Raw genomic sequence first — 14495 nt, 5'->3', positions numbered from 1 at the left:
GATAAAACGTACAGCTCACAAAAGACTGGATTCCCTCCAGTCTCTGCTACACCATCTCCAACCCCCAAACCAATACTCCTTTGTCCCTGTTCTGCTTTCCTGCCGCTATGTCACCTCCAGGCTACATTCTACAACCCTCAAGAAAGATGATCAGGCCTCTCACTTTGAGTACCTCCATCTCAGAGCAAAGTAAAAAAAGAATCCTCACAGAACACAAAATCTTACCTCAACAATATCCGAATTCGTTCGACTCTCATGCGGCTCATTGTACTCGGTATATTTCAGCAACACTTTGTCCATATCAGTGCTGGCATACTGGAACAGTTTGTTGGTGCTGTTGAAGATGATCAGAGCAATCTCACAGTCACACAGAACACTCAGCTCATAAGCCTTCTTCATTAACCCAAATTTCCTCTTTGTGAATGTCACCTGGACAAAAACAGAAAAAAAGGTCCATGACAAATCCCCAAGCTGGTCATTGTAGTCCTTCTTTTTTTGGAAATATAATGTGTGACTGCTGCAGTCTTTGAATTGAACATGTTCAGAAGGCAAATGCATAAATATAAATATAGTTCCAAAATAGAATATATGTGTGTGCTACGTAAGTGAGGAAATATACCTAATTCTCACTGCACAAAACTCAAGGTACAGGTAAAGAGCCTGGGACATTTTCATTAAGTAGTGCTATGAAGTGTTGATACTGCATCTTTCTCTGTAACTTTTTAATTCATATACTTTTTATACTGCATACATCTTTCCCATTTATATTTTAAAACCGCACCTCAGATTCGCAGCTGTAAATAGTTTGAACATGTGCAGTCAATTCCTATTTTTGATAGTGATTGACTTTGATTCCATGCTCCCCAAATCCTGCTAGATTTTTAGCGAAGAAATTATTTCATATAGCATTTAAGTTATGTAAAAGAGATACATTGTTCATATAAACACACAATAAAAAATTCAAACGCTCATGTGACAAATGAGAATTATAAAGCACAAATGAAGAACAAACAATAGCTGGCCAGCAACAAATACTACCTTTGAAATAAAGCTTTTTCTAAACACAGATGTAGCATACTTTATTTCATTTCAAATTAGATGCTTAGAAATAAGAACTGGCATTTTTTAGCACAAAGGACTTTGGGTCTTATTATATAGGACAAAATAGGGATGTGCTTATAAGTTCTCAGTAGGCCAGCTAATGCCCTGACATCATGCAAAACCTAGGCAGTATGAAAAATATCATTACTCTGTACAAAACCATAATTTTCCACAAGGACTGTTTTGACAACGAAAGACCTGCACATCAGATAAATGGTTTTTTTTTTTCCTCTTCTTTTCTGCACTAACTTACAAGTTCCAGTAAGACATGTGACTCAGAATAAGAAACTACTATGAGCTGTTTAACCTAACTGTATGGTTGAATTTTTCTCCTCCTTCTGTTTCTTCATATATGCAATTTCCATTAAGTGTACACAATAACTGTGATTTTTTTTACATCTATTTTTTTCTCTAATAATTTTCAGTGACAAGAATTTTTAAGATGAAAATACGGTTTTGCTAAGCCTATTATTAATCAAACTTAGCATGTAGTCAAGGTATTTGATATGTCAAGGACAGGCACAGAACCAAGTTTATAGGTCTGCCTAATCCTGCACTTGTTGCTACCATTCCTTAATACCCATAAGCACTAGCACCTCTGCACTTAATGCTGAGGCAAGAAGATTTGTCTGTACATGGTTTATATGGCTGCTATTTTATCTTGTCACACTCCTAATGCAAGTTAATGCTAACTGCGACCCCGGACTACCTTAAAATCCCAGCACGTCAGGCCATGGAAAACGTGACCTTTAAGTATTGCTGATCCCTATTTGCTAGTCAATCTCAGAAAGATGAGGCTCTGTGCCAATACTATGAACATTTATTCTCCCAAATGTATACTGAACGTTATTCCTCTTATTGTCATTTCAATCTCTCTAGCCTCTGTCAATGAACTGTTAAGAAAAGATGGATTGCCATTAAATACAATTATTCAAGCATTTTAAAAACACGCTTTCCACAGCACTGGTCTCGAGTATGCATAATTGATAGTAAGTTCTTTCTAAATTTGTCTGTCTCAATGGCTTTTGATATTTGGAATGAATAACGAGATGATAGGTAACAAAACTTCATTCAAATTCTGAAAAAAACCCTAGTCTTTCAAATACTCCTTTAATGTTTTCTCTGATTACAGAAAATTGCAATGCATTTGTTGAAACATACATATATATATAAAAGCATGTTTTAGAAAAAGCTAAACATACAGAAAATAAAATGTACTAACTCAACATATTTTTCTGCATCTAAAATGCCTTTCAATCAACTTTTTGACCACAGTGCTGTAGGTAGAGTGTCTCTGTACAGTATGGTTTCTGTTGCACAGAAACCTCAGAATTTAGCATGTTACAGCTTCTTACCATCAAAGTACGCTCCAGTACAGAAATATCTTTAAAGCCACTGTTTGTGTTTACTGTTAGGTGCTCCTGAACATTTAGAATAACCACACAGCTGTGCTGCATAGCACACACTTATTTCATAATACTTATCACCAGAATGATACTGGTTAGAGTTCCTTTTTGTGGAAAGTGAAAAAAAAAGAACAAATCAGCTAGATTTTTTTTTCTTTCTTTAAAATATAATCTTAATTGCTCTGAATTTGATTTGTTTTTAACTCCTTGATCTTTCTAATATTTTCTAAATCTATCAGATAATGCTTTCTGCCACTGCTGATAAATGCATTAAAAACAATTGTATCTACTACTGTTTCTGTGGTGATCTGGAATATTACTTTTCTTTTTAAATATGCCATTCATTGTGGCTTATCTTTACACATATATATTACATTTATATCTGTAAATTTATCATGGTTTTACAACAGTTTATAGTAGGGGTGAACTTGTCTTTTCAAATGTATAGTGAACGGTCAGTAACTTCAGAAAAGATTAAGAATACTCTTCAGGCCATTTAAAAAGAAATGATCTTTTTGCATGCTTTCTTCTTTGTGGCTACATAAGGAAGATGAATACACTTCTTTTCCATATGCTAAAATATTTTTGTGAGCAATATAAGTAGACAGAATCTTTATTACTTAACTTTTTTTGGGTCTCAATTTGTCAACCATTTGTTATGTTAACGATACTCACCCAAACTAAAAGTATCTAATAAATATTGCCTAAGGTAACAGATAATATTCCAGTATTGTAGAAATTTTGCTGAGTGGTAAAAACTAGCATATATTATTTAAAACATTTGGTCTCTTTTGTGTAGGTGAAAGGCAGTGTACAACCTACACTTAAGAAGCTCTGACTACACTTGAACTGACCTAGTGCTAGGAATGAACAAGACCCACACAATCCACATGAACACAAGCTTTTGAGTAGCTGTAGCTACAGTACTAAAAAATCCAGGTGGTCACACAGTCTTATTATCATATACTGTGTTCAAGGTTCTCAGTCATGATAGCGTCATATAACAACGGACAATGTTACTTCATCATTTGACATAAAGAACACTAGTGAGACTGAAGGAAAACACACATACAGTGAGACAATTCATGAACATATTTAAAAAAGGACATCCAAAAAAGTGCATGCATTTCAATACCTGTTTAATATTTAACTTTTTTCCAGCAGCAAGAATCAAATCGCAACATGTTCTTTCCTGACAATATTAGTCAAGATATGATTAATTATCCCTGCTGTCTAAACCATTGCTAATTTGTAGGTGTTTCTCAGTTCACAAATTTTCTCCTCTTTAGGAGAATGACAGGCAATTTAGGAAGTCCTTCTCTTTTTGGGATATAATATTTTATAATGACAGTGTGAGAACTGGGGAGAATGAAAGTGGAGTGGAGGGAGGAAGTGGAACAGATAAGAGGCCAGCATTCGACTGTCTTTAAAACCTTTTTAAGCATGTGTATATAAAATGCAAGGTTTGAAACACCCACATAATTTCTAAGTACTGTTATGAAGTGCTTTTATGCCTTGTTTTATATGTTTTGCAAAAAGAGCAGTGTGTGGAGAGTACCACATTTACCCCTGAAACATACCAAAAAATAACCTAATTCCATCCCTTCATATTAACTGAAACCCCACTACTCTATTATATTTGTCTTAGCCCAATGGTTATTTTACTTATTTAAAGGTTACTTTTAAAAATTTAAGAGCCAAACTGCCCTCATAGCAGGAATGGCGGTACTGAGAAGGTAGGTTACTAAAGCCTGCAGCATTTTTGTATATGAAGAAGTATGAATGCTGATGACTTTATAGGCTGTGAGCAAATCAGATGCTGCTTTCAAGTATTGGGAAAACTAAAAAAACCCACCAAACAGTGAAGTAGCCAGCTTCCAACCTCCTTGATATAAATCAAAGCGAGATTTTCATGCATTTTGGATGAAATTCTAACCAAAGGTGAAACCCACTGTATGTGCTAAAGGAAAGGTATTGACAAAAGAGGATTGTTAAAAGGATGTTTTCCCACTTCAACCCTGGCTCTTCTTCAACACCATGGAAACACCTCTCAACTAGCTCTTCATGCATAAAGCTGCAAGTGTCTTCTGCGAGATGGTTCATGGACTAGTCATTGCAATGTCTGTAAGTGGGGGTGTAGACAGCCTGAATTCAAGAGTGCATATCACACACGGTGATATGCTCCATTTAGAGGGTAACTGGGCCCAGAGCAGAGTTTCTTGTTTAATTGCTAGTAAGTAAAACTTACTTAAACTAAATGAACTAGAAGGTAATGTTGCTTGGTTGTGAGTATAAATTCTTTCATGTGCTGAAATTTAAATTTAAATGTGTATGTGTGTAAATGATGATACTGGCCACTGGTAATAGTCTTTATTTAGCTAAATTTGTAACAACAATTATATGCTTCTTGTAGATGTTAATACATCAGTGGAGGAACAGAAGCAGCCACAAATACTCCTATTTAAAGAATACAGCCTTCAGGATACTTTATTTATCTTTGTCGCAACGTACTCTTTGTTTCTTTCTATATTTTTTGGTGGGAGTTGGTTTGGGATTATTTTATTTTATTTTACTTTTGGTTTTAGTTCAGGTCCTTCTAGTACTTTTTCTGAAATCTCACACACTCCGAGAGGCTGAGCCATAACAGCACTCCGTATTTGTCACTAACAGTCACAGCATATGTGCTAACATTTTATGTTTTCAAAGTAGCAGTCCTGTGATCTTTCAAGCAATTCAGTCCAGCCAGTGGCAAAATATCAGTGTTCCCCTTACTTCTTCCTATCCTGATTATAAAGATATATAGCTGCTGACATAGGAAAATGAGAGAAACAGGCAATTTGCACATAATCCTTCCCATATACATTTCCTGCCATTAAACATGTATGAGTAACTAGTGAAAAACAGGGACCACTGATGCAGAGCAGTATCTGATACAGACACTGCCTGGTCAAGAAGAAATATTGTTCTGTTTGTCCTTGTTTCATCTGGAATGTCTACATTTCTGACACAGGGACTACAGCAAGCATGGCAGATACGATGTATGTAACAAATAGGAGGTACTACACGAGCAATCTACCTAACTTCAAACATAATAAAGTCAAGTTGGCTGTGTGTAAACCAAGCCAAGGGGCTCTTGACTAAAATGTCACTGCCAGCCACCTAATCCTATCATCTGCTGAAACCCCAAATAACTACTGGAGAGGCAACAGCTCTTGTCATATTCTCTCTTCCCCTTCCTCCTATTTGACTTTTGTTTAGATCTGTTTGTCATATGAAGAGGCCTGGCTGCAACAATCTTTACAGTAACCCTCAGTGGGACTGGGAAGCAGCACCAGTGCAGGATTCGCTCTAGACAAACCTTCCTTTATGCAATAGCTGGGCATGCCTTATTAAATGAAAGACCCTTTAAAGAGCAGTGAAGGACCTTCAGCAGCCTGCTTCCATGTTCTTATAACCCTCCAGTATAACTTACAGGGATGAGACAGCAGTGATTTACGCTGCTAAAAGAGCTATTGTCCTGGAAAGTCTCAAGCGTATTGAGCTACAACTTGCTGAATAGTCCAGATACAGAGCAGTTCTAAGCAGGATGCCCTAAAATTATAGCTATAACAAATAAAATGTTCGGGATTAATCTGTATAAAAAAGAAGGTTTTGTACTTGGGTGTTACGCCCCATTTTTAGTATATTAGTACATAAATAATAGATCGAATACTTAAAATAGTGATATTATTCAGTATGCCCAAATTCAACACATAATGGTGGATCTCTCATATGAATTTTTTCTTTGCAAGTAAAGAGAGGAGGGATAATTCGAAGATGTGTTAATTAACAGATGATATAGCAACTCAGAAATTAGTAGGTTAGGCAGTATCAATATGCTTCCCACTTTAATTTACAAATTAAGATGTAAAACCAGACAGGAATGCAAGAATAATAATGGTTAATCTCTGAGACTTCATTTCCTTTTGTTGAATCAGAGAGATAAGATTAAGTCCATTATATAGAGGTGTACAGATACATACGTATTTTAGGCAAAAAACATCACCTCTATTAAAAACACTGGAGCTAATACGATATACAAGAAAGCCGACTTCTTTTTTTCGGTGTGCTATCACCAGTTCTGTCAGGTACAAATAGATGTTTAGGGTCAAAAACATGTTTACTAGTTCTGTGCTGCTAAAATGTTCATAAGGTAAAGGTCAAAGAATATTTCATTCCCTGCTGAGCAAATGGTCAGGAAGCACATTTGTCTGCATTTCCTGTCATAACAGGAAGAGTGTAACTTCTTCCTCTCCACAATGGCTTCAGTTCTGCTTCCCACCTCCAGCTCTTTCTCCCCCAGGGCTTTCCGAACCATTCCTTGTAAGACAGCAAGGCTGTGCCTGTGTCTGCACTGGTTTTCAGCTCTGCTGTGTTGGCAGATGCCTCATTCACTACTGCACTCTCTTTACTTAGGCTTCTTGCTCACACTTCAAATTAAAAGTAATTTGACCTAAATATTTACCTTATGCTAATTCACTCTAAATTATGCTCAGAACATACATTTGTAATACAAGCACACTTAACCTTAAATATAATACATTCTAGAAATTCACGGTTCATTTCAGCAGCTCTCTTAAAACTTTACTTCTCAGGTAGTCTGGCATAACGTGAAAAGTGCTGCCAGAGTTGTACAGATCACTACAATTTAGGAATCATGAAAACTTGGGGTGCATCTTTGCTTACAGAAACCTAACCTTACCTCTGAAAAAAACAGGACCAAGGCCTAACTGTAATGCTATATTCCAAGTATATGTCTTATTGTATGCAATTTAATGTAAGCAAGAGAAGGAATTCAAATATGTAAAAGATAAAAAGCATGTGATGTTTAAGACAAAGGTTCATTGAACAGAACGATGCTTAGTTGCATAGCTAAGCAGTTATGTTTTCATACGAAAACATTTCTCTGGGGGAAAAAGTCATAAAATCTCAGATCTTGGATAAAATGAAGACACCCCATGAGGGAAGACTGAAAATATCAGGAAATCGGTGGAAAAAAGTTTTCTATCTCACTTGGGCTCATGTTAGCACTAATATGCAAGGCTCTTCTCTCTTTCTACAGGGGAGTTTCTGATTCAGCCAATAGTCTCTTACTCTTTCCTTTTAAATAGAGCTGAAACACAGATAAAAATAGATACACGAGGCTGAAATTAGTTTTGAAACTAGCAGCATTAGGTATCGAAGTCAGTAGAACAAATCTAGGTCTTCCTGCAAACGGTCATTTCCCTCCAGGATATTCTTCCCCTGCCCCATAACCTCACTTTACTTATCTGTTTTAATTTGTTCTCTATTGAGCTGATAACTGCAGTAAGTCTTGGTTTGTAGCTTTACAGATTTGCTGGAATCAAAGAATGATAAAAAGTCTATGCATTAGAAAGTTAAACAGCAAGTGTTTGTTACTGTCGTACCCCATAGAATCACACAGACATGATACTTTAAAAAGGGTGACTTACTATTTAAGAAACTTAATATTGAAGTGTACACTTCCTATGGTATTTAATAACACTTAAGCTCCCAGCAGCTCATTTCAAATTGAAAGAGATGTTTTAAACAGTATGCAGCATCACTAACTAAGCTCAACTCAGTTTTAACTGTGAATCTTACAACAGCATGCTTCACAAGCAGGCAAAAAAATGCAGAACTAATGAGCAAGATGATCAGAGGGATAAAAAATGGCGGATTGCCATAGAAGACCTGATATTTCTTAATAATAACTAGAAAAAGCAGTGAATTAAAAGCAAGAGGGTGTTCCAGACCCGACACCAGAATGTCGTTGGGTCAATAAGCCTTCTTTCCTGGGTCAATGTACCTCTGGATTTAGCTTACAGACCATGGATTTAATGAGATATTTTGTAAGTGACCTTGTATAACAGTAATACAATATCATTTACGTCACTACACCTACTTATTTTAGGCCTGGGCAGCCCTGCCTGGACTGTTGCAAAGAGAGTTTCAGATGATCCCGGTCTACAGCAGGCCACAAAAGGCTCTCATTAAAACTAATAAAATATTTCAAACTGATGAAAAACAAATAGAAAAAAATACAAGGACTTTTCTGAGGCGGATGAGTGCAATTTTTCCTTCATGGGTTGACCATAACAGAGCTAGCTGAATTATTTCTTTCAATTAAGAAAACACATGAAAATAAAGTTCACCCATGTTTTTGCAAATGCCCTTCCTCTTTTCTTTTTTTTTTAAACAACCCAGAATTCTTCACACCGGCCTTCTCCAATCTGCCCAATTGAAATTTCTGCACAAAGAACTTGTAGCAGTCAGGAGCTTCCAACATCAGATGTCAGTGCTAATATTTTTGGCTACCAGTTCTATTGGTGGTGCAACTAATATCATGTATGCAATCCACTTGAATGGGCTGTTGACAGGGCTACCACAATCTCATGAGCCTGAGCAACACTACCAGAGATTCATTCCACATTTACGAAGACTATATTATCCAGTGTTGCAATAATAAAAAGAAAGTCTCTGGTCACATTGGCTGCTTGTAACAGGATTCGCTTGAGAGTTTTCATTTCCATTTAACATCATGAGGGTAACTAAAATACACAAATACATACACGTTTACTCTAGCCCTGGCAGTTACTCGTACTCCTTCTCCCTGTGGCTAAAAGCAGAGTGAAAGGGAATTTTTCAGATGGGCTTTTCTGAAACTTTCAAAACTGAAGAGAATTTGCCATTACTCACAGAACAGTCAAACATCCTTGCCACCTTTGTCACCACACAGTAACTATGAGGGCCAGGAAAATACAGCCAACTGGCAGCCCACATGAAACATTAAATTAATGCCTCCTCCTAGTTAAAAGCCTGAATTCTGCACTCACTGAAGTCAATGACATCTCTTATGCAGTCCAGGGTAAAAGGACTGGGCCTCTAATGTCTAGGTTGCACTAGTTTTCCTTTAACTTATCCCAAATGTCAAAGTTTCAAATAGTTTTTGGAAAAGTGCAGATCATATCCCCATATTGCACATTTCTATGAGATTTGCAGCCAGATATCTGACTCTGGACAGTTTCAACTTCCATTTATTACCAGTGTGGTCACTAAAGCACACAAATCCAACCAACTAGACTTGCTCAGAAGAAATCCTCTTGAAGGGAGGTCAGCACTATTTTTGTCCTTCCCAATCCACTCATACAAGCACTTCGAACAGTAGGGGAATCCGCTACCATAGCAGACAGTGCTGTGGAAAAAAAACAGCTGTTCTACTGATAGAACAAGTACTCCGTTCAATGGTTAACGTAAATAGCTAGTCAGGACACTGGGCAAATGAGTGGAAAAGCAAGGACAGAAATCACCTTCCGCAGGCCTTGTAACAACTTAAGCCTTTTTGCAAGAACTCTGTTAACCAAACAGATTCACCCTTGCACTGGGAGAGGGCAGAAGAATTAAACTATTGCTATATCCTCTCGTTCGGTATGTGTTCCACCTATTTTTCCCTGCATGTGCTGTCCTGCAAAGAATTTATGTGCTTGAAAACAACTGAGGATGCACTATCCATGTATATCATATTCCCATCTAGCATGCCTTGTATTGTGAAACCGCACGAGTTTGAATATAAGCAACAATAAGGCAGTTTCAAGTCAACAGATCTGCTGTTGTTCTTGCAAACATCTTTCGGTGAGGTAGTAATAAAGAAAACAGTCTCCATCCATATCATGGTAAATGGAGCTACAAATAAGCTTTGTGGAACCATGCTTCGGCTGGTATCTTAATTTTATTAATCAAAACCTTTTAACCTGTTTTTTTTTTTCCAGTGCAACCTTTTAATCTTTTCTGTGCATTCAAATATATTTATGTCATCAAATAAAAAAAAAAAGGAATATAAACCAGTTACTATTTTAAGATTCTGGAAGCACGTAAGTTAAAAAACAAATAAACTGATGCAACTTCACCGAAGCAGCAATAGCTCATGGAATACATTATAATTTAAGAAACACTAAGTCTTGTGAAAGAGTACATCTCATACAAATGGTTAAAAGATCAATCAGCTATTAGTTAAAATCCAGTTGTATTTAATCACATACATATTGCTACAACTAAAAAGCCTGATCCCACAGTCCAAATGAATCAATGGAAATCTTTTCATTGGCTGCACTGAGCTTTAAATCAGGGCACTAAATGCAAAGAGGATAATAGCAGTAGAAACACTTTCTAAATTGTGTTTCAATACATTAGTAGCAATGAGAAGCAGAATCAAGCCAATTATACTATGTGGAGGGTAAAGTACTGTAAATCTATACCTTCAGCCTCACAGTGACTAATCAACGTGATGGATATTATCAAATGCTAGCAAGATAAACACTTTCTGCACTAACGCTACAGTTGTTAGTATTCTAGTGTCATAGTTTTATTCATAATTATTAGTTCTGAAAGCTGGTGCTAAAAGTCTTGAAACTCTACTGTGAATGACTTGAAAGACTAGCTGTCTTCATTTTTTAAAGTAAATTTAGCTTCTTGAAAGATATCTCTTCGACAAAACTGGGGATTAAGTTCTCCGTAAATCCTGTATTTGAGTAAGCAAGTTGACACTGAAGCTATTCTATGAACTAATGTTACTAATGGCAAAATTTTGTAGTATCATTTACAAAATAATTCAGATTCACTTCAAAAAGAAACCATGCTAGTATGAGAAAGTTCCAAACAACTAGTGTCTTAATGTTTAATGATAAATTCAGTTCAATATTTCAAATCCAATTTCAATTCCAAGCTATAAACCAATTAAAATAAATATGGTGATGGTTTTATATTAATAGAATTATTGCTTTTTGGCTTGGCCCACAGCAACAGTCAACCTTTAGGGAAAACACAAAATGTATCCATCATAAATATAATTTTGCTTTTATACATGATTTTCTGCCATGGACAACACAAGTGACTACTAACACTACAAAATTCAAAAATTCTTGGAAAGCATATTTAAAGGTTATAATTTGTTGTTATGCCTAGGCTGAGTTTTTTATGGCTTTATAAAATCCTTGAAGACTAACAACATAACTTCTTAAAAAACAACCTGAATATATGAAGAAATTTATAGATCAAATGAATAGAACTAATATATTAACAGTAACTCCGTATCAAGTTCTTAAAAAACAGCTACTGAAGATTACTCCTAAATTGCAGCTACATGTATGAAGAACACTAATCATAGTGTTAAATAATTTTATGGAGAGTTCCTCACACTTGTGAATCTCCAGTTTCAACAAAACATTCATCCGTTTACATCAACTGTAAACAGTAGCAGCTTTTCCCTGATTTTATTTTAAGATGCCAATTGTTGAATTTTATTTTTCTGAAAACAGGAAAGCAGTTTCTCTAATTTATGACCATATTTTAACTAGCAGAGATAGTGTTGATAATATGTGACAGCTACCCAGCCATTTTATCTAAAGCAGTGGTAATAATTAATTAAGCAGTTCTGCTGGACCTATTTAGCCATAGCATCAGTAACGGAGACTTTGTTTCATAACTACAACATGCCAGTATTACCGTATGTGGGTTTTAGAATGTGTTAGGCTACTCAAATTATTTTTAAAATTCAGACAGGATAAGATGAGATTTTTTATGAAGTAGTGTCATTTTTATATGAAGGAGGTAAAAATAAAAACACTGCAAACATGTAGAAACATAAATAATTTGGATCTATGAATTTAAATGCAAGTCCTCCTGCAAATAAACTCCTATTATAAAAGTTCACAAAATACAGTACTAAAAGCCTGTATCCTGTAACAACTTGCAGATGCGCTTAACCATGTATATTACACACTGAAGTCAAAGTGAGTGCAGAGGGGGCCCAAAGTAGAGCATACACATCAGTCTTTGTAGAAGCAAGGCCTCAAGTAATAAATTCCTAACTATGCATGTTACTAAACTTGAAAAAACTGTGTGTGAGGTTTCTGGTTGTTTCCAAAAGTACTTTTTCTTTGATAGCCTTCCATACATTGTGTATATGTATACATATATGTAGGTATATGTACACAAAGTTATCAACTTTTTAATCACTTATGAGAATAAGTCACCTTAGAAATATAATGTGATGTTCGAATATGGTATTTTTGCAACTCACCTGTCTGTTACGTTCATCCATAATCCTTGTAATCTGAATCTTTTTTCTCCCCATAGTCCCCGTTTTTTTTTCTCTCCTTCTTCCTTAAAATTATGTATTTTTCCCTTCTCTTTTCTTCCTCTTTTCCGTTTCCTCAAAACAAACCTCCTTCTTCAGCACTTGCACTACTCAGTTCACAGTCCCCTGCATCCGTTCCTGCTAAATACAGAAAGGAAATCAAATGTTATTATAAAATTGATAACTAGATGAAAGTTATTACATGGAGCTGACCAAGCAACCTCATTATAATTTAGTGTACAAGTAAATTATAATAAAAATTTACTGCATCTATAGAGTAAGTAATGCATAGAGAAATAATAATTTAATTCAAAGGCTTCTTTTTATGAACAAACCTGCCAATATATCAAGAAATGAAGAAAAGGAACTAAAATATACATTGCCAAAACTTTAATGGAATTAGGTGTCTCTAGTTTTAAATATCACTCACTGCTATAATATGAAAAATTACCTAAATCAGAGAGTTAATGAACCTTTCTGTACCTATGTATGCTAAGCAGGCCAGCTAATTCATTTCTGAAGGGAAAACAATCTTGTGTTTTGACAGCAGAGGTGATAATGTCCCTCATTATGCAAATAGGATGGACCTTTATTAAAGTGTTACTTGATATATGAGAGATGTCAGCTACTATAAATCCAAAATTTTTAACTTTATTCTTTAAGAATATAGGTTAGTGCAAGTATTACTCAAGATGCTTGAAGAAAACAGTAGTGCATTTTTCCTCATTTCATTTCAATGTAAATTCTAAAATGTTCTGACAAATAATTTATAACTAGCAAACACGTATATCTTTCTTTATAAAAATTCTTGCACCAAAAGACAAGCTAAATAGCACAGAATAATAGGGACAGATGATAATTCAAGAATGTTTTGAAAAATATTTTCACAGTTTTAGTAATGCACTGATACTATCTCCCTGAACTTTACAATACCAGTTCTATCGCAAAACTAAGGACAGTTAGATGCAATATATAAAAATACATAACACAGTACACATTCCATATTTCACAAAATGACATAAATCATAAAATTAATTTCTATCATATGCAAAGTATTTTTAGCCATAAAAGACTTGACAGAAATAGAAGAAAATACAGAAATGATGTTCAGTCTAGTACTAAAGTAAAAGATGCATTTTTTTCCTTTTTAACTTTTTTTACCATTTTTTTATATTTATGTATTTTGAACAGAACAGCACAGAGTTGTTTTAAATACAGAAGAGAAAAAAAATCTGAACAAGATTAATTTAAAATGATTTTTTACAAGTTTTTATGTTAGATCTACAGTGTATTAAAAATACTGCCTTGGAAATAAAAATTTTGTAATTTTAAAACAGAGGCTGGTGTTTCCTTATTTATTTTAAGCTCGTAGTCTTGCAGCCAACTTCATAAATTCTCACAATATGTTACGTAACACTAAGCCGATGTCCTGGCCATTTAATCCATTATTTGGCTCTGATTCAAAGCTACTGAGGTAGAAAAGCTAGACCTCACTCATTCTGATCTTCAATTCTCTCTTGATTTTCTTTGCATGCGTTAAACTTTAAGCTGCTCAAGTGTCTTATTGCTCTAAGAAAAAAATAAGTTAACAAATAAGCAGTCTGAGTTTTCTAACTAGCCACTATGATATAATTAATCTGCTGGGCACAACAAATTTTCAAGTATAATACTTACTACCTTTCTGTACATGAATACCTTTTTATATTATTTGCTAGGCATATTTATATATGCCTAAATCATTACCATAATGCAGAACATGGAACAATTCATATTGCCAATATAAAGTGTAAAGGCTGCAAAATTTTTTTGCTGCT

General features: G+C 35.1%; 1 protein-coding gene across 5 annotated transcripts in view; it reads right to left on the bottom strand.

The window, feature by feature from the left end:
* The window catches only part of MEF2C (myocyte enhancer factor 2C), a 127749-nt gene that overhangs the window by 67776 nt on the left and 45478 nt on the right, over window positions 1–14495 (bottom strand). For all 5 annotated transcript variants that reach the window (XM_050912473.1, XM_050912475.1, XM_050912474.1 and 2 more), the window contains exons 2-3: window positions 12625–12822; window positions 226–429 (exon numbers count right to left, since the gene is read on the bottom strand). In XM_050912473.1, the coding sequence (XP_050768430.1) occupies window positions 226–429; window positions 12625–12678 (258 nt within the window). In that variant the 5' untranslated portion in view covers window positions 12679–12822. The remainder of the gene's footprint in view (window positions 1–225; window positions 430–12624; window positions 12823–14495) is intronic.

Source organism: Gymnogyps californianus, chromosome Z, assembly GCF_018139145.2.
Source record: "Gymnogyps californianus isolate 813 chromosome Z, ASM1813914v2, whole genome shotgun sequence".
NCBI lineage: Eukaryota > Metazoa > Chordata > Aves > Accipitriformes > Cathartidae > Gymnogyps > Gymnogyps californianus.
Note: the sequence above shows the minus strand (reverse complement) of the source record. Positions and strands in the feature narration are given on the sequence as shown.